A 22,472-nucleotide genomic window follows, 5' to 3' on the forward strand; every position below is an offset into this window, starting at 1 on the left:
GAATTTGGTGCCTATTTGACAGAGAAAAGGGTGTTTGTAGTCTCACCCCCTCAACAAAGATATTGGACTTCCTGATTTCAATGATGCAAAATGATGATTTTTTCATCATTGAAAGAAGGAAGTGCAACACTGATATCTTTATTTCTCCTGTCTCAGCAGAAACTGAGGAAATGTTGCACGACCATTCAAAAACATGACTAACGATACAAAACTTAATGCAAATGTGTGAAGTGTCCCTTTAATGCAATTATGTAATCAACCAAATCACATGGCAGTTGTTTAAATGCATTTAGGGGTGTGGTCCGGGGCTAGACAATCTCCTGAACTCCAAACTATATGTCAGAATGGGAAAAAAGCGATTTAAGCAATGTTGAGCGTGGCATGGTTGTTGGTGCCAGAAGGGCCGGACTGAGTGTTTCACAATCTGCTCAGTTACTGGGATTTTCACACACAAACATTTCTAGGGTTTACAAAGAATGGTGTGAAAAGAGAAAAACATATCAGTATGCGGAAGTCCTGTGGGTGAAAATGTCTTGTTGATGCTAGAGGTCAGAGGAGAATGGGCCAACTGATTCAAGCTGATAGAAGAGCAACTTTGACTGAAATAACCACTCGATACAACCGAGGTATGCAGCAAAGCATTTGTGAAGCCACAACACGCACAACCTTGAGGCAGATGGGCTACAACAGCAGAAGACCCCACCGGATACCACTCATCTCCACTACAAATAGAAAAGAGGCTACAATTTGCACAAGCTCACCAAAATTGGACAGTTGAAGACTGGAAAAATGTTGCCTGGTCTGATGAGTCTCAAATGTTGTTGGTAGAGTCAGAGTTTCAGATGTTAGAGTCAGAATTTGGCTTAAACAGAATGAGAACATGGATCCATCATGCCTTGTTAACACTGTGCAGGCTGGTGGTGGTGGTGTAATGGTGTGGGGGATGTTTTCTTGGCACACTTTAGGCTTTAGTGCCAATTGGGGATCAGTTAAATGCCACAGCCTACCTGAGCATTGTTTCTGACCATGTCCATCTCTTTATCACCACCATGTACCCATCCTCTGATGGCTATTTCCAGCAGGATAATGCACCATGTCACAAAGCTCAAATAATTTCAAATTGGTTTCTTGAACATGACAATGAGTTCACTGTACTAAAATGGCCCCCACAATCACCAGATCTCAACCCAATAGAGCATCTTTGGGATGTGGTGGAACCGGAGCTTCGTGTCCTGGATGTGCATCCCACAAATCTCCATCAACTGCAAGATGCTATCCTATCAATACAGGCCAACATTTCTAAAGAATGCTTTCAGCACCTTGTTGAATCAATGCCACATAGAATTAAAGCAGTTCTGAAGGCGAAAGCGGGTCAAACACAGTATTAGTAAGGTGTTCCTAATAATCCTTTAGGTGAGTGTTCTGTAGCACCTAATAATAAAGCTCCGGAGGACACTTCATAATTGCAGTTCTTCTTGTTTAATTTGCGCCTTACTGTGCTAACAACGAAACAGCGCCACCACAGTGGCATAAGGCCGCAACTGCACTTACACATGAAAATCAACTGAGTGCTAGGATTGTTCATTTTTACACATGACACAGAAACCTGTCAAGAGCCGGAGGCGGCATAAAATTTGGTTGAGGCGGCTACCTCCAAAATCTCTATGCAGGAAAAACCCTATATATAGATAGCTTAAAAAGTTAGTTCACCCAAAAATGAAAACCCTGTCATTATTTACTCCAAAACGCAAAAGAAGATATTTGAGCTGATATTGGTAACCAAGACAAAACTGTCGAGACATTTCTAAAAATAACTTATGTGATCCAGAGAGAGTATACAGATTTTGAATGACACGAGGGTGAATAAATGTTGACAGAATTTTAAATAAAGAATCATAGGATCACTCTCTTTTGCCTAAGATCAAAATAAAACACTACCCCCAGACTAAAATGCATGTTTGAGATGGCTCAGTTTAAAAACATCTTGCACCGACATACCTTAACATATATCTGTGCCATTGTATTTGTGTACCACATGCTTGTAAAAACTACTTAAAATGTCCTAAAAAAAACTAAGGCCTAGTCCTGGATCAAACTAAACCCTGTTTGCGAAAGATCCCAAATGTTTCATTGAGTCAACGATGCATCTTACCAGAGTGCAAACTGTCAGTTTTTATCTGTTTTGAAGATTCATCACCCTTTAAAGTGGACCAGACTCAATGCTGACGGTCAAAAGTACAACTACATAAGACTAGAGGAATCCCACCCTGGACATCACCAATTACGTCAAACTCTCCACACCTTCATGGTCATCTCAGTGAGAAACTCCAATGCCTGAGGCAAACCTGTCTGTTACGAACAGACAGATAAAAGGAGAAGAAATGAGAAGGATGAGGATTTTGTCGTGTTAAGGGATTAACACACACACATGCACACACACGTTTATTTCCTTATTGTCCTCCTCATGGGATTTATACACAATCTGTATGTGCTGTGAGTGGCACTGGGACCCATTTTGGGTCAGGCAGCCTACAGCAATCATTACCATAGCAGTCATTGCAGTTTAATGATGTTTCTCCACCAGCCAGCTCGACTACAGCCTTTCAGATGCAGAAGATATGAAAATGTGATTCGGAGAAACAATGCCAAATGCCTTCGGGCTAAAAAGCTACGTGTGGGACGAGAGTCGCCCACACAGGCACTCTGCGAACACCCACGAGATCGCACGCTTACACAAACACATTCATTCACAAGCATATGGCAAAGTGCACTTCAACTCACATACACACATGAAGGTCAGAAGCTGCTTAAACTTATATTAGAAATCCTGTTCTGATGTGACTTTTTAACATTGAATCTTTTGGGTGGTGTTTGCTAACATAAGCATTAATGTTAGCATGTTTATACTTACACTTGTGTAAAACTTTTTTAATTCTTAATGAGTAAGTTTTTTGACAACTGCAAACTGCCTGGAGTCAAAGTAGAAGACATTGTGCTAGTAGGATTTTTTAATTTAAAGGGATATTTTATTATTATCACATGATTTACTCACCCTCAAGCCATCCGAGATAGACATGACTATCTTCTTTCAGACGAACAAAATCGAAGTTATATAAAAAAATATTCTTGCTATTCCAAGCTTTATAACGGTGGTCATATGGAAACAGGAAACAACTTGCTCAAAAAGTGCATCCAGCCTTCACAGACGTAACAAACAGCTCCAGTGGGTTAATAAAGAACTTCTAAAGGTAATTGATGCGATTTTCTAAGAAAAGTATTCACATTTAAAACTTTACAAACGAAAATAACTAGCTTCTGGTAGCAACGCCATCTTGTATTCCTCTGCATTCACAAGCGAGTTTAGCATAGTAAGTGTGTGTTGCCATGGGTATACTGCATAGTGATGTAAGACTCTAAGAAAGGATGTGTTAATTTGTTTTGTGTTATCCTATTTAACCCATTATGTGTCATTTTGTGTTGATTTTGTGTTCAAATAAATAAAAGGGACAAGTGTGTTGTTCCAAAAGTAACACAGAGATGTGTCTAGTTGAGGACCACACATTAAGGACCAGATTTACTAAACGGAGCAAATTAGCGCGAGAGCGCAATTCCAAAAAATTGGGTAATATATGCGGGTTATTTACTAAAAAAAGCGCAAAATAAATAACACAAGCGCAACAGCCAATTTCCATAATGACCAACGCAATCTACTAAGAGCAGCACAAATAAGTTCAGGGTCACAATTAGCAGAGCTGATGAGGTGCGGGTTGATCTACTAACGCCTGATGCGCTTCAGTTCAGCACCACGGACATCACCAATGAAAATTTGGGGTGTAAAATCCCAACTAACGAAGCCATAGTAAACTGAAAACAACCAGAGGACAAAAAAAATTAAGGTTTACAAGAAGTTTTGAAACACCTGACATTGTGTGACTTTTCCTTCTGTGACTCAAATAAAAAATAAAATGGTTTGGCAAACAGTATTTTTGAATAATATGTTCCTCTGGCATTACAAATAAACTCTTACATGAGAAAAAATCATTTTCCTTGTAGTTTCCCTGCCAAGCTTCCTCTTATCAGCTACAATTGCAGCCATTTCAAGCGCAAAATGATTGAAGACGTGTTTTTTTCTGCGTTGAATAATGGTGCAAATACCAGTAATATCACATGCTCAAACATTAGTAAACTGGGTTGCGTGAAATTATCTCCTCCCATAAATCTTGCATCTAAAAGGGAAACTTCTAGAAATGCATATGCAATAAGATCAGATGCAAAAAATTACTAGATCACACCTTTTCAGTTCTAATTATCCACTACACGTCTTTAGTAAATCCCGACAGTTGTTATTTAACGGCAAAATGAAGAACATTTTCAAATATAACTTAGATTGTGTTTGTTTGAAAGAAGATGGTCATATGTATCTCAGATGGCTTGAGGGTACGTAAAAGAGTTATGCAAAACATAGCGTTTTGAGGACATCTGCTGGTTACTCACTGTGTAAATGAAACAAGAACAGCATACTTATACATTCAGTGACGCGTAAAGAATTGCAAAAGTTTTTATTACAAGAAACATCCAATAGTTAATGCCATTAAAGGCAAGTGCTTTGCATGAGTGCCATGCGTGTGAGCGAATAAAGTTATCGTTATGATGTGGACGCTAATATAGTTATCTTTATAGTTATTGTTATAATGTGAACAGCCCTTAAATTATAAGGTGGTCATTTTAAATGCAAAAATCTTATATATTGTGCTTTAAAGCCGCACTATGCAATTCGGCGTTTTTGTCAAACAGCGACCCCTAGAGTCGCTGGAGAATACTTGCAACTGTCGTAATTTCTCACTCTAGTACTCCAAAGATAATGACCAGGTAATGTCTCACAATTTCATACAAATATTAGGCTACTGCATAGTCTACTAAACTACAGATGATGGTAATAGGATAATAAGAAGTTTATTCCAAGTGTAAAGTGCATATAATAATAAAATACTGCGTTTGCTGGCTTATAACGTTTGATTGCAGCTAAATCACAAGTAAACATTACAAAATGCCATGACAAAGTTAATTGTGTACGTTGCATTATTTCATAACATTGTTCGCTATAATGTCACTATACATGATTATTGCTATTTATCATAATAGTTTGCAAATTGTGCATGTTTACACTATTTACAACCTCTATGCTTATTTATGTCCTGATAATTATGTGAGATATTGACAACTGTTGTCATGATAATCGCATGACATACTACAAGCAAGCGCAACAACATACAACATAGACTGCAAACAAGTTTACATATAAGAGATTTACTTACTAGTCCATCAACAAGATCGCCAGATCAGCATCCCTCCAGTGCTGTCTTTTAGCTCATGCCAACGAGTAAAAACCTGACAGAATGGGACTCTTGTCCGGTTCCTAACACGGTCAGATTCTCTTTTCCTTTTTTTACTCACTTCCAAACGCGTTTTCTTAACTTTTAAATCGTTTAGCCTCACGTCTCAAATTCGCGCGTGTAGTTGTTGTTATGGGCTTGATCGACTTCATGCAGCGCTGCAAGAACCGACAGCCAGATGACGTCAAAGTGCCGTCTCGGATCATTCTCGCGGTACTTTGACGTCATCCGGCGGTCGGTTCTTGCAGCGTCGCACGAAGTCAAACAAGCCTAACGTGTGTGACGTCGTTGCCGTAAAGCAAGTCGTGATTCTCGCGAGATTTGGCAGGGGCGCTTCTCTCAAGCTTGCATTGCTGGTTTTGGTAGCGGCGTCCTCCCCGAGCTTCAACAGGAGGATGATTCGCCTTACTATGACTTTGTTTACCACTGAAATAACTTTGAAGCTGTTATATTAAGGTAAATTAACTGCATAGTGTGTCTTTAAGAGTCGTAAAATATTAAACTTATGCATTAAAGGCGGAGTCCATGATGTTTGAAAGCCAATGTTGATATTTGAAATCACCTAAACAAACACGCCTCTACCCCAATAGAATCTGGACTTTCTTTTGATAGACCCGCCCCACACATATGCAACCCAGGCAACGATGCTTGCTTTTACTGTCTATGCAACAATGTCGTTTAGAAGACACACCCCTTACTGTTGATTGGCTACAAGTGTGTTTTGGTAGTTGGCCCGACTCCATTTTCCAAAGCGTTTTTCAGAAATTGTGTACTCCGCCTTTAACATATATGGTTAATAATAATTGTAAAATATACAAAAGTTTGTGGAGTGATTCATAAATTGCGTTGTTGTGAAGTTGATGAAACGAATACGATTACCCTAATGCTGATGGAGGCCATTTTACTAACTTTTTACTAGCTTTAACGACAAGTGTTATAAGCAGATCACACATCAAACAGATGTAAACTCTTGTGACCTGGTACTGCATATCCCAAACCTCCAGGAAATCACGAAAGGTCAAAAAAAAACATTCCGAGTTCATGCACTCCATATTCTATTGCATAATATAATGGCAGAATAAGGCTACATTACCCTTTCACCTTTCATTTAAAGCCAAACATAACAGTAACCGGGAAAGGTTATTTCTAGGGCAGGGATGTGTACCTGTTTATTGAAGAAGGTTCGTGAAATAAAAATATGAGGGCGTGAGAGACGGGTATGAAGATATAAAGCTAATCTGTCCGAGATCGCTTATACGTGCTTGACCAAAGTCATTGGTGGGCCGAGGGCATCAGTGAGGTGAAAAGCTTCATTGGTTGCACCCTGAGGTGTGATCGCACTCTTTCAGAGAGACACTGGCCACATCCCATCATGCATTATGCAGTCCACGGGCTACCAGCCACATTTAATCTCAATGTTTAATGCATACTGCATGAATGCCCCAACTGACAAACTGTATTTTGTAGCCTTCAGCGAGGTGCAACTGGTAGGATACAAAGAATATGACCCTAGGGGCCATAGCAGACTTCTGGAAAATTTTGTATGGGGATATAGACAGGAAAAGACTGAATTAGGCATCTAGTTTCCACTGTATATCCTATGGTAATAAATGTATTGCATACAGTATAATCAATTTATGCGTTTATGCTAAAATGATGTCAGGTTTGTTTACTAGTCAGGATTCCTTATATTTCAGCCGTGCTGACACTCCAATCTCCTCAGCACAGGGTCGTGCTAATCTTCAATTGAAAACCTCCTTGTTAAGATCGACATTCCATAACGCCGTAGCTTTAGCTCCGTGTCTCGCGTTTCACGCGGACGTAAATGGATGTTGTTTATATCATCTGGCTCGGCTAAGCCCGTAAACTCCAAATTAAAGTCACCTCTTCTTGCTGGGTTCTGATGAATAATGAATTATATATAAAAGCGAGCGGAAACGAGTCCCCCGTCAGCGGTTTAACAAGCCTCTCACTCCTGCAGAGGCAGTTACCTTTAAAAGCTTATGGCGTGGAGCAATGAGGCAGACCGAATCAGAGACTTCTCTCCGGGCCCTGTGGGATGGCTGACCTTTAAAGCCAGCTCGCCATCCTTCTGGAGTCCAAGCCGACGCTGAGACCACATTGCGAATGATAGCAACTGGGATTTAGTTGTCTGCAAAAGTACAACGTACAATGATATGAAATTTGCACTTTGGAAATCATTAGTGGATTTTATCATTTTGGTGCCCGTGGGTCCTCTGTAATACAATACAGATGCATCGTAGCTACGGAAATTGTGGCGGTCGTAGCCAACTCGTACATATTTTACGAGTTGGCTAATGCGTATGAATTCGTACAAAGTAAATCATGCAAAAATGTATAGATATCATAAAAAAACAATAACCCCACCCCTAACTCCAATGTCACAGAGACTAAGGCAAATCGCACAAAAATTGGTCGTACGAACTAATACGAATTAGCCTCCTCGTAAAATATGTACAAATTGCAACAAGATGGCTTTGGGTGTGCAGGAATAAATTTGAATTAAAAGGTTATACCATGCGACACTACAGAAAGAAGTAGAAAGATTACCATATATTCACATAAAATGGTACACCAAGGCAGTTCAAAGAATACCACAATATAAGATTTAAAGGAAAACACCACCGTTCTTACCTCAACTTGACGAATGAATACATGCCTTTCTTTTTTCAATGCATGCACTTAATCTTTGTACAGAGCGTCGTGAATGTGTAAGCATTTAGCCTAGCCCCATTCATTCCTTAGGATCCAAACAGGGATGAATTTAGACTACCCAGTCTCACGAGTTTTCGTGATATAGTCACATAATTTTTTAAATTCTGTTTTTGTGATATTATCACGAATTTCCGTGTTTTTTCGTAATCCTATAACGAATTCCTGTTTTTGTGTGGTTATCGCGTATTGGTTACTTAACTGTTTTTTCCTATTTTTAAACCATTGTCGTTTCGGTTTAGGGTTAGATTTGGTGCAGTGTTGTTTTTGGCAGCCCTTTTAGTTTTAGTCTTAGTCTTTTGGACGAAAATGCTTTTTAGTTTAAGTCACATTTTAGTCACTTATAAACTTGATAGTTTTAGTTAACGAAAACACAAAAAGGTTTCAGTCAAGTTTTAGTCGATGAAAACACAAAAAAGGTTTAGGTCAAGTTTAAGTCAATTTTTGTAAAAAAGTAGTCTTTAACAAATTAATTTAGGTTAAAAAGTATGGTGTATTTAATACTATTAAAACGTGCATTAAGGTTTTCAATATTTTACTATGTTCTTACCTCAACTTGACGAATGAATACATACCTATCTTTTTTCAATGCATGCACTTAATCTTTGTACAGAGCGTCGTGAATGTGTTAGCATTTAGCCTAGCCCCATTCATTCCTTAGGATCCAAACAGGGATGAATTTAGAAGCCACCAAACACTTCCATGTTTTCTCTATTTAAAGACATGAGTAGTTACACGAGTAAGTATGGTGGCACAAAATAAAACGTGGCGATTTTTTAAGCAGATAAAATATGACAACTATATTGTATGGCGGAAGAGCACTTCGTTTGCAGCACTTAGACCTCGGCACTTAAAAAAATCGCCACGTTTTATTTTGTGCCACCATACTTACTTGCCTCACGAAATTTAGTTATATAGTCACGTAATATTTTTATTATTTTTTCGTGATATTATCACGCATTTCCAAGTTTTTTCGTGAACGTATAACGAATTCCTGTAAAAAATAGTATAAACCAATATATAAAGTGACATTCTAATGCAAGCACCAAATCAGTGTTGTTTTTGTCATCAATAACGATAACGAAATGATTTCGTTGACGCACCCTTTTTTATGACGCTGATGTGACGATGACTAGCTAAAAATGGTTCTTAGGTGACGAAAACATGACGAGACGCTTTCGAGTTTTCGTTGACGAGACGGAACGAAAATGATTATAAGTGTGACGTTCACAATGCATGTAATTTCTGCCTATTTTACATGAAATCTGTCTGTTTTTAGCTAAAAAGTATCAGCAATGCTGCTGCTACCTATCCTTGTTTTGGTTAAGCCCACAACCCGGCTGCCACCGTGCCGCACACGTGCACCAGATTTCACACAACAACAACAACACACCTGCGGCTGTGGCGAGTTTGAAGGACCGTGGCGGTGACCCCAATAAACGGAAACGGCGAGATGATTTAAGGACTTACTTTCAATATAATCCATCAGAAAGAAAAACGGAAGGCATACTGGGAGACGAGGGTAATTGTGGCCACAAACTAGGTGGAAAGAATACCACCAACCTCAAGCGGCACCTGAAGGCATCACGCTGAAAGTTTTTAAAGGTAACTAACAAGTCACGCTGTTAAAGGTTCTCTAAGCGAATTCACGCGTTTTAGACCATAAAACATTTTTGTTACATACAGCAAACATCTCCTCACTATCTGCTTCCTACCTCACCGCTGATCAAACTGTAAAAAAACGCGATCTCTGTAGACAGCTCAGGCTCGACAAACGGCAATAACAACATAGTGGCCAAACCTAGCACAACAAAACATAACAAAGTGTTCCAGCCAATAAACGAAAAGAAGGATTTGGGGGTGGGGTTTGGGCGCGTTCATAAAAGCACGGACGGGAGAGGGAGGGGGAGGCGTTAGCTACGCTCCGTTTGTTTGAAAACAGCTCAAACATCAACAGGAAGTGACGTCGCACATTATTCGCTTAGAGAGCCTTTAATATACATTCAATTTTACTCGACAATCGGCTTGTGACACATTTCATGATAAGCTTAAGGTTTTACATGTATCTACTTGTCAAACCTAAGCCCATTTCCAATACTTTTTGCGGTGTATTTAAATAACAAGGCAAGGCACGCGTTTCTCAACTTTACAAGCGAGGTCTCAGCGTAACACACAAACTGTATATCATGCTCAACTTTTTTGTTATGACATGCGCAGAAGGCACAACGGCAAGACCTCAGGGACAACCTTCATGCACGTTTTAATAGTATTAAATACACCATACTTTTTAACCTAAATTAATTTGTTAAAGACTACTTTTTTACAAAAATTGACTTAAACTTGACTTAAACATTTTTTGCGTTTTCATCGACTAAAACTTTCAAGTTTATAAGTGACTAAAATGTGACTAAAACTAAAAAGCATTTTCGTCCAAAAGACTAAGACTAAAACTAAAAGGGCTGCCAAAAACAACACTGCACCAAATCTAACCCTAAACCGAAACGACAATGGTTTAAAAATAGGAAAAACCAGTTAAGTAACCAAAACGCGATAATCACACGAAAACAGGAATTCGTTATACGATCACGAAAAAACACGGAAATTTGTGATAATATCACGAAAACAGAAAAAAAAATTATGTGACCATATTACGAAACCTCGTGAGACTGTCTAAATTCATCCCTGTTTGGATCCTAAGGAATGAATGAGGCTAGGCTAAATGCTAGGCTAAACACATTCAAGAAGCGCTGTAAAAACATTAAAGGAATAGTCTACTCATTTTCAATATTAAAATATGTTATTACCTTAACTAAGAATTGTTGATACATCCCTCTATCATCTGTGTGCGTGCACGTAAGCGCTGGAGCGCGCTGCGACAATTCGATAGCCTTTAGCTTAGCCCCATTCATTCAATGGTACCATTTAGAGATAAAGTTAGAAGTGACCAAACACATCAACGTTTTTCCTATTTAAGACGAGTAGTTATACGAGCAAGTTTGGTGGTACAAAATAAAACGTAGCGCTTTTCTAAGCGGATTTAAAAGAGGAACTATATTTTATGGCGTAATACCACTTTTGGGAGTACTTCGACTCGGCGCAGTAACACCCTCCCTCTCCCATTATGAGAGTGAGAAGGGGAGCGGACTTTTCAGGCGAGTCGAAGTACTCCCAAAAGTGCTATTACGCCATAAAATATAGTTCCTCTTTTAAATTCGCTTAGAAAAGCGCTACGTTTTATTTTCGCAACGTGCACGCACACAGATGATAGAGGGATGTATCAACAATTCTTAGTTAAGGTAATAACATTTTAATATTGAAAATGAGTAGACTATTCCTTTAAGTGCACGCATTGAAAGATGGGTATGTATTAATTCATCTAAGCTGAAGTAAGAACATAGTAAAATATAAAAACTGTGGTGTTTTCCTTTAACAAGACAATAAAAATGATAAACATCCAAAGAACATGTCATAAAAGCTATTATAATGTTCAAAACAAAAATATGACGTTATCATGGCACATCTCCAAACACACATGGCATTACCGTGGTAAAGGCCAAAAACAAGGTATTTGCATGGTACATGTAAAAAGTATTTCCTTACATGTCCAAAAAAACATGGTATTACCTTGATTCATGGGCATAAATATGTATTACTACACACCCACACCCACCCAAGTATGAGATGAATGTAATGAGGACAGAACCACTGCTGCAGTGAGAATGGAGAGTAAAAGCGGCTGTGCTGTCTGGGGCTCATAGCTCATCACGCTTTACACTCTCTTTAATTGGAGCCAAAGATACCCAGCCGAGCCATTGCCGAATATCCTCAGACAGGAAAGTGAGAGAGACTCGGTGATCCTCTACCGTCGGAGTGCTAAAAATAACCAGCCCAGATAACGGCCGGTTCAATTCACATTGTTCTCACTTTCCCCCTCCTAGCGCTCTTAGAAACTTCACTTCTGTGAATGTGGGGTGTTTAGCGTCTGCGAAAAGCTCTCATTTCTACCGGAGAGTGGGTTGGGGAGGAAAGCTGGTGCGTGTTGACTTCCTAAGAGCAGACACATGCTTGAAGTCCCATCTCTTCAAGTGGCTATAATCAATGAAGACTGGCAGACAGATACTGGGAGACATGCGCCGGTCCCTGGTGAACACGAGGAGGTGACCGCATTATTGCAGAGCTAAAAAGGCCATCTGATCCCCTACTGCTCTTGAGGAGAGAATGAACGCCCGAGAGAGAAACAGAAATGAGTAGGAGAGAGTGGGCTGATTTTAATATCTATTCAGAAAATAAATTAATCTAATTATGCGGTACATTTATTAAAATGAATACGATTTCGATGTCATTTAAGGACGCTGTTTGTGAAATCCAGAATAGTCTCATAATCTAATGATGCAACAAAGTTTGATTTGAATCTTACTCAGTCAATATTAAAGATATCAAGGTTATGTTTTTTCACAAGATGTTCCTTAAGTTTTCTTTAAAATGGGAATGTCAGACAAGAAGTGGTGGTCATTGTGTAGGGGTGGAAGAAAGAGATAGAGAAAAGAAATAGTTTAGATATGTAGGAATCCTTACTGCAGCGGATGGAGTATAAAGATATGAAGATTTGCAGAGCAGCACTTATAGAGCAGCCATGACACATTTATTGGTTGACAGATAAAGATGCAGACTCTTGGGAAGACACACGAACGAGTGGGAGAGCAAAAAGATGCCAAAAAGTGATTGAAAGATGATGATAGTAATTCAGAACATAAAAACAAATGACTGTGCATGTGTTTGAAAGTAAAACTGTGCATGCCTACTGTACAAGAGAAAAACAAAACTCCCAAACCTTCATTTAACCCTTGTGGGTTGTTCAAATTCACTACCCCTTCGGCTTGTTCGTGGCCGTTAACAGCCATTCAATTAAACGGCTGTAAAAATGTACCAGATGAATATGTTTTGCATAAATCTGTTACTCAACCTCAGTACTGATCAAAACTACCAAATGTTTACAAAAATTCCATGATTTTAACTTTTGAATTGCCAGGTTCATAAGTGATGTCACTGATTTGGGGAAGAAAAAATTTGGGGAGAAAAAAATCAAATCTGATGCTGCACAAAAACTAGAAATGCATCAAAGCCAATGTGAAAAAGGTTTAAAAAAAATCAGTCCACAACCACTTTTTATATTTAAAATTGGTCATTTTGTGTGTTTTTTACCCAAATCAGTGACATCACTTATGAACTTGGCAATTAAAGAGTTAAAATCATGGAATTTTTGTAAACGTTTGGTAGTTTTCATCAGTATTAAGGTTGATTAACAGATTTATGGAAAAAAATATTAATCTGATACATTTTACAGCTGTTTAATTTAAAGGTTAAAACACACACACACACACACACACACACACACACACACACACACACACACACACACACACACACACACACACACACACACACACGCACAAAAAATTATAGATTTTCAATATAAGTGATTGTGGACTTTTTTTTCCACCCTTTTCACAGTCTTGGGCCTTGATGCATTTTTAGTTTTTGTGCAGCATCAGATTAAATTTTTCTTCTCTCTCATTTACTGTTTTTTCCCCATTGGCTTTCATTATAACAACATTTTTTAATTGCAAAGCCATGACACCATATAATTATACATTCTTGATTGTTGGTGTTTTTTCCTTTTGCAAAAAGGTAAAATTTGTCATTTTTACTGTTGATCACCACGTGGCACCATTAACCCTTTAGTAGGCCTGTGCAAAAACAAAGCTTCATTTCTGGTTTGTATATGATGTCATGGCTTTGCAATAAAAAAATGTCATTATAATGGAAGTCAATGAGGCAAAAACAGCCACAAACAACTAATTAGGGAGAAAAATAATTCTGATGCTGCACAAAAACTAGAAATGCATCAAAGCCAATGTGAAAAAGGTTAAAAAAATCCAGTCCACAATCACTTTTTATATTTAAAATTGGTCATTTTGTGTGTTTTTTACCCAAATCAGTGACATCACTTATGAACTTGGCAATTAAAGAGTTAAAATCATGGAATTTTTGTAAACGTTTGGTAGTTTTCATCAGTATCGAGGTTGATTAACAGATTTATGGAAAAAATATTAATCTGATACATTTTACAGCTGTTTAATTTAAAGGTTAAAAAAGGTAGTGAATTTGAACAACCCACAAGGGTTAAAGCTCACATAACACACGCCGTTTCTGCATTTCTGATGTTAATCTGGAGTGCCTATTGAGTAGTATAACATCCTTTATATCTCCGAAGAGTCTTTAGTTTAATCAGATTTATAAAAGAAAGATTAGCTTTACCGATTCTTTCCGATAACATACAAAAAAATGAAGAAAAAGGAGTTACTACCGCGGGAGGAGCGAGTATGAATCATGCAACACTATACAACACTTATAACTTATGATTCACTACATGTTCCTGTCATTTATATAATATGCACGCGCCTATTTCCAACATAAGACAGAAGTCTTACTTACCGCATGCAATTTATGACCCGGTTGGGACTTTTCAATGAAATCCAGCGTTAAACAAACACACACGCAAAACTCCGCTGCTACCCCGGATAATAAACTACATCCATCGTTTGCATAAGGCTGACTTTCTTCTCTTTACATCCAAAAACACACTTCTTCTTTCGTGCCATTGTTGAGTTTTGAAATTAAACAAAGCTGTTGCGTGATGTGATTTTTGAAAGTTCTAGCGTCTCCCACTGATTGACGGGTGGGCGGGGTTTTCCGGGGAAAGTGCCCCATATAAAAAGAAGTGATACGTATAGAAACCCCTAAAATGTCAGCTGGACCAGTAATCGAAAAAAAACTTTCTGAAACTTGTACAAACCCTGGCGCCCAACTGCTTTTTTGACACTTTGCCTACGTTTAGCATGAGGAAACAACTCTATAACTGTGTAAATAAGACAGAATGCATGAAATACCATTAAACCACCCCTTTAAAGCAAGGTTTAAGAGTTTTATTTTTCTCTTATACAGTAGGCATACACAGTTTTACTCTCAAACGCATATTGTTGAGTTTTTGAAAATATTTCAAAGCATTTTCTCAAAATATGTTTCAATATAAGAAGAAAGAATTTTGTCAATCCATTTGAATTTAATACGATTAAAGGTTACGACGATACAGTGTACATGCACACTAAAGATTGCAATCTGATTAAAATGTTGGTTTACATGTACATTCTATAGAATCCGAACCGTACGTCTGCGCAAACGCACAGCCAGGGTTGCCCGATTTGCGTATCAGAACCATCCCAAATGGACATTCAAAACTAGCCCAAAAGCATCCCAATGACTATTCACAATCCAAATACCAATAACTTATGAACAAAATACTCATCTTTAACCCGCAGAAAAAACAACAACTGGTGGAAACAGTTTAAACAGCCCAAATCTAAACTCGAAAAAAGCAGAGGACTTGGCAACGCCTCGCTGCGGACAGCATCTCTCATCGAGTTCAGGCTTTACCTCGATTAAAGTTAAAATGGAGTTGGAGAAAGTTGTTCTTAAAAAGTTTTCAGATATAGGTAATAAAAAACATGTTTCAAAAGTCACAACGTTATTTTATTGCTTTAAGTAGCCTAATGTTTTAAAGGTACACATAAACGCGGCAGAATGAGCATCGCGTGACCCCAGTAATAATGCGTGATTCCACCGCCTTGCTATTGAATGTTTCTGTGACGAGAATCATGCGATATAAGAGTTTAATATAAGACGTGAATGTGAGCACAAATGTTCTGCGCATGTGCACAATGTATTTTGCATACGATTGAGAAAATACTACGATTTAAGCGTTTACATGCATACTTTTCTCATGCGAATCGGATCACAGATTGGAGTACACCACCTCCTTCATTACGATCCAAATTTGCATCCCATCGTCCTCAATCGTATTGATTGAGGTGTTTACATGAAGGCTTTCAATACGATTACAAACTGATTATTTGGTTGCATGTAAACATACCTAGTGGCTGTTAACAACCTGAATAACCCGTAAGGATTATGGACATAAATTAATGACAATCATAGTCCCCCGTACTATTACTAAATTACTAGGCATTGTTAACCACACTGTAAAAAATCCAACTTTAAAATGTTCATTCAACAAAGAACATTAAGTAACTTGAACAAAGATTTCTTTGATGAAGGGCGTCAGTTGATTATTTTGTGTTCACTGAATGAAAAAAAGCATAATCATTCAGCTAACAAATATTTTTTTGTTGACTGGACTTAGATGAAAAAGTTTTTGTCCAATTCGTTCACCCAACTTGCCAACCTGAGTAATCTGAACAAGCAATTAAAAAAAAAAACAATGGTCGGAATCGTTCCCAGCATGCATTGCGACATGTTCACTTCTTTGGTTAATATTTACTAAAAAAGATGACTGTTTTAATGGTTGCTGGATTTATTTATGTTGTTATGTTGTTAATGTTAGTTATATGTTGTATTTAGAGTCATTTTAAAGAATTATGTTTGTTCATTGTTACCTTTATGGATAGATGCTGGAATACAGTTGTAATAGTTGAGAGGACTTAAAGCAACACTAAAGAACTCTGGCTCTTTGCTCCCCCTACAGGTTAGAAGCGTAATTGTTCATTACCACTGTCGTAAATACTGCAGCATAGCTGGCTCTGATTGGATTGTAGGTCTGCCGTAAAGCAAGTTTTTGTAGTTTTCACTCGAACTACAGGACCACTACCCGACGGTTGGAAACTTCTTTAGTGCGGTTTTGGCCGATAGAGGGCTGCAAAGCGAATGTGAAAGCGCCATTCACCCTGTTTTGTGTGGATGAACCACTGAAACTTTTTTGGAAACGTTATTTTAAGGTAAAAAAACCTCTTTGGTGTTGCTTTAAGTCACTAGTTGAGTAAACTTAGAAATTTGCTAATAGCCTAATCAGTTTAAGTTGGTTCAACTTTTGGTGTAAGTTGTCATTGCTCAGTAAATTGAGTTAGGTGAACTACATCATCCAAAAGTTGAGTAAACTCAAAAAAGCTGTGCAGCAAGTTGCCTTGAAAATGTAAGTTAAGTCAACTTTTTATTTTTTACAGTGCAGAGATTTTGGAATTGGATACAGTCCATGTTTTTGATGCTGATGTCACACTTTCCAAAATGAGCCTCTGGTATGTGTTAACTCAATATTACAGGTTTTTAAAACTATAGTAGCGTTTTAGTGTCGCATTAGCCAACATATTTGTCTTTTTGGATTAGATCGAGTTAAACAATTACAAGGGTGGTGTTCCAGACAGGGCTCATCCTAATCCCAGACTAAAATGCACGTTTGAGCTGCCTTCATTTAAAAACGCATTGCACTGACATAACACACCAGTAATGGTATATTTGTAAAAACGAATATAATATAATAACTTATATAACTAAAGCCAAGTCCTGTATTAATCTAAACCCTGTCCAATGTTTGGGTCTACACAACAGCACGTAACATTTTAAAAAGGCACATTTATATACCGTAACTACATTGCGGGGTGAACATTCAACAACTAATGAATCATAATTTATCCTAATAAATAAATGTGGTTTAACTTACAAAAAGTTCTGTCATGTACTGCGGTATAGTGAAGGTAAAACTATGGTATTTGAAGGTACAAGTGGGAGACCTACATACCATGGTGGTACTGTGGTAAACTTTTTGTAAAGGCACTCAGTGTCACAATATAAACTTGATACAAGTCTAAAAAATAAAGTATTACCACGGCACATCAATAAAAATGAAAAAACTGTTTAAAGAATGTAGTATTCCCTTATTTGATTACAGTACACTCCTGGTTAATAGTTAGCATAGTTTTACTGAATGACTTAAATAAACTGTAACAATGTTGTTTATTATGTTTTTTTTTCAAATAACCTACATTGTGTTGAAGGATACCGCTGACTGTGTCGGACTGCGAGAAACTTGACGTGTTGCCATAAACAAGTCCATTAAAAAAAAAACTCACACCAGAGGGACAGTTGTGACATTTTAAACCAGCCCCTGAAAAGTTAAAAACACAAAGTCCTGGTTAAACCCATGTACAAACACTCGACTGACTTTCCTATTGTAAAGATACTGGTATGTCTCTGTGCTTTAATATTTGCGCATTGAAGACCCGTCACCACCGATCAACAACACGAAATGATTGAATATATCTTCACATATCAAGCCACTTCTTAATTTCATCCTCACACTGGTTCATACATGGCAGGTTTAGTAAATATTAATTGTTAAATTATGTTTTATGCGTGCTCCCACTACACTGTTTTCTACCGGCTGGCTATTAAAACGGAAGTCTCGGACCGGAAAGGAAATACGTCACATCACTTACTTCCGCGTTTGAGAAAAAGGTGGATAGTATGGACGTAGGTGGTTTCGGACAAAGACTTTGAAAGAGAGGGTGAAGATAACCACATCTTGTTCCCAGCACTGCTCTCTAATATAAACAGGCTGATGGATCTGTTCATTAGTGCCTACCTGGCAGTCTCTTTAAATTGCTGCAAAATGCCGCTCAATTACAGCCAACAGTCGTTTGCCATTCAGTACCACCCGAACGCTGATGGCTGCCTTCTAACGCTAACAAGACAAAGCCAAAATTTCAGAATTACACTAAATATCAAAACATTTTTCTGTTCAATCCCGCCACCTCTTCAGGGTTTAAAGGATTAAAGGAATGTGATTCATCTTCGTTTGTCTGGGACACGTTTTATTCCAATGACAGAAAATGTAATCTTTAAATTACTAATATCCAGATCGTAATATCCATGAATATCTGCGTTAGTAAAAGCACAGACTGTGTGTCAACTCGAGAAGCAAAGCGGAAAATTGAATGGATCAGTGCACATCAATAGGATTCTGGAAGAGGATTAAAGTTGGAGGGAGGAAAGATATATGAAAGGTCAGAACATTACCTGCTGTGCACGATCGTACGAGCGACGCCTGGCATTGAGTGCCACGAGAGCAACTGCATCGCTCGGCAAAACTGATCAAGGAAAACAAGGCTTTCTACTTTCCTACAATCTCTTGTATGGGAAAAAAGGACAACAAATATGTATCAACCCCTCTGGAAAGACTAAACTTGGTGCGAATAAATACAAGCAACAAAAGCCTGATAAATCAGGCCTGCTATTCTCAAACATTATTGCACTTCACATTAAGATTACAAAAGTATAGTATTTTTATGAACAGCGTAAAAGGCCCATTTTTTTTAAATACTCAATGATATCTACCATGGTACTACGTGGTATTGTGGATGTATCATGGTTATTTAAAGGATAATTCCTGTATTTCACCTAAAAACTATCCCGCATGTTGTTTTAAACATGTAGGCGTTTCTTTCCTCTGTTAAAAGAAGAGTTTTGAGAAATTATGGTAAGGACACCGTTGATGGGACCCATTGACTTCTATAGTAGGATACATATACTATGGCAGTCAGTGGTGCTGCTACCAACATTTATCAAAATAATACCCTCAATGATAAAAAAGGGGTCAATTTTTTATCCAAAATTAATTAAAGGATAATTCCGGTATTTAACACTTTGAGTCTCATTTCTGGTTTATTTTGACAATAGGTCGTCTCTTGACTTTTCGACTCATTTAGAAGCGTCTCTTGACTGCTTCAGAATGGAAGTCAATGGCCATGCACAAAATGTCATTAAAACAACACTTAACGTTCATTTTCAAAACTGTACTACTCACCGAGTGGTTCATGGTGTTCGTTGATGATTAAAAACAAATATATTGGCGCAATGTATCATTTCAATCAGTGTTATTTGCTATAGTGGAACTATTTTTTCAGATACCTCACAACCGCGTATATACTTCCGCTCTATATTTGAGTCTGAAGCATGAATGAACATAGTCCAACAAACTGTAATAAAACGGTAGCATACTTTCAAAATCAAGTTTATTTATAACACTTACACCATCCAATATGTTTTTTTAATCGGCAGAACAATAAAGAAGATATTTTGCAGAAACCCCAGTGCTCCGTCATGCAAGTCAACCGATCCGCACACTTTAAGAGCTAAAGCATATATATCCAATACAACAGTAATCCCCCATAACTCCGTGTGACATATTGACGTCTTGTGAAGCAAATCAATCAGTTTTTGCAAGAAACTGAAGGTTATTTACAACATTATTAGCGTGAATGTCAAAGCAGGAAGCGCGCTTTACGTTCAAGGCGATCTCTTCCACTGGTGGCGTTTGGTGGCTGTTGGCTATGGATGTTGGTCTCTCTGCGCCACCTATAGAGCGGGAGCGTGAAGCGCACTTCCTGCTTGGCAAAAGCTCTGCATTAACGCTGTAAAATATTTATATATATATTCGAATCCCAAAACTGAAATACGGAACGAATATTCGAATATTCTGGTCCAGCCCTACAAATATGGGAAAAATTTATTCTGAGAGAAACCGAGCGAAAAACAACAACCACATGTAAACAGTCCCTTTTCCTTTTCCGGCGGAGTGATATATCAGCGAGCAATAGTCTTCCAGAGAAGTCAATGGAATTTTACAAAATGCCAAATAAAACACGACAGAAACTGTATTTCGCTACACAACTTGTTTTTAATCATCAACAAACACCACGAACCACTCGGTGAGTAGCACTGTTTTGAAAATGAATGTTAAGTGTTGTTTTAATGACATGTTTGTGCATGGCCATTGACTTCCATTCTGAAGCAGTCAAGAGACGCTTCTAAACGAGTCAAAAACTCAAGACACGACCCATTGTCAAAATTTCTGTGTCCATCACTGTAGTTCATCCAAAACAAACCAGAAATGAGACTCAAAGTGTTAAATACCGGAATTATCCTTTAATTAATTTTGGATAAAAAATTGACCCCTTTTTTATCATTGAGGGTATTATTTTGATAAATGTTGGTAGCAGCACCATTGACTGCCATAGCATATGTATCCTACTATAGAAGTCAATGGGTCCCATCAACGGTGTCCTTACCATAATTTCTCAAAACTCTTCTTTTAACAGAGGAAAGAAACGCCTACATGTTTAAAACAACATGAGGGATAGTTTTTGGGTGAACTATCCCTTTAATGGAGGCTGGAGTGAAATAAGATCATTAAATAAAATGAGAAGCTCGGAAAACTCAAAGAGGCAATTAGGACTTAAGAAACAATCAAATCATTAATTTGAAGTACCCATTTATCCAGACCTCATCAACCTGGTGGTTCATACCTGACTTTAGGAGTTGGTTTTATGGAGTTTGATTTTCTAAAGGGTCAATCTGGTTAATTAGTATTCATGCCAACAGGGTGGGAGGGAAACTTTCATTCATATTAATGGCGTGTTTGGATGTTAATGAGTTTTTTATTACGGCCTTGGGTCTCTGACCACTCCCCGCAGAAAGAAAACAAGCATATATCTGTACACATATATGTCAAGGAAAATAAAGTGGATTTTGATTACATATTTACAACAGAAGAGGTCTGCCCTTGATAAATTTCATAGAAATGAAGAAAAAATTGAGAACTGAAAAACAACGGCGAGTGAATTAAAATTTCTTAATTCGCTCAAATGGGAAAACTAAGTACTCAAAATGAACTGAATCAATGAACTGAATCAATAATTAAAGGTCCCGTTCTTCCTATGTTTTTGAAGCTTTGATTGTGTTTATGGTGCGCAATAAAACAGGTGTTTATGTTTCACTTGTAAAAAACACATTTTTTACAACTTACTTATCTCTATACACTCACCTAAAGGATTATTAGGAACACCATACTAATACTGTGTTTGACCCCCTTTCACCTTCAGAACTGCCTTAATTCTACGTGGCATTTATTCAACAAGGTGCTGAAAGAATTATTTAGAAGTATTGGCCCATATTGATAGGATAGCATCTTGCAGTTGATGGAGATTTGTGAGATGCACATCCAGGGCATGAAGCTCCCGTTCCACCACATCCAAAAGATGCCCTATTGGGTTGAGATCTGGTGACTGTGGGGGTCATTTTAGTACAGTGAACTTATTGTCATGTTCAAGAAACCAATTTGAAATGATTCGAGCTTTGTGACATGGTGCATTATCCTGCTGGAAGTAGACATCAGAGGATGAGTACATGGTGGTCATAAAGGGATGGACATGGTCAGAAACAATGCTCAGGTAGGCCGTGGCATTGAAACGATGCCCAATTGGCACTAAGGGGCCTAAAGTGTGCCAAGAAAACATCCCCCACACCATTACACTAGTGTAGTTGTGTAGTTTAACAACAAGTATTACATGCCATCAATTTCAGAACGCGAAACATAATGGCGGCCTCCATAGGTTAAAATGAGTATTACATGTTGAAGGTTTTTGAAGTAGTGAAAAT

At 38.0% G+C, this 22,472-nt stretch overlaps 1 protein-coding gene across 2 annotated transcripts in view; it reads right to left on the minus strand.

Annotated features, from left to right (window-relative positions):
• Nucleotides 1-22,472, minus strand: part of lyrm4 (LYR motif containing 4) — an 85,828-nt gene that overhangs the window by 13,082 nt on the left and 50,274 nt on the right. The window contains exon 3 of one of the 2 annotated variants that reach the window (XM_073863741.1): nucleotides 7,385-7,545. The exons of the other annotated variant lie outside the window; for it this stretch is intronic. Coding sequence (XP_073719842.1) covers nucleotides 7,387-7,545 — 159 coding nt within the window. The 3' untranslated portion in view covers nucleotides 7,385-7,386. The remainder of the gene's footprint in view (nucleotides 1-7,384; nucleotides 7,546-22,472) is intronic. 2 annotated transcript variants of the gene reach the window in all.

This window comes from Misgurnus anguillicaudatus, chromosome 25, assembly GCF_027580225.2.
Source record: "Misgurnus anguillicaudatus chromosome 25, ASM2758022v2, whole genome shotgun sequence".
Taxonomy (NCBI): Eukaryota; Metazoa; Chordata; class Actinopteri; order Cypriniformes; family Cobitidae; genus Misgurnus; species Misgurnus anguillicaudatus.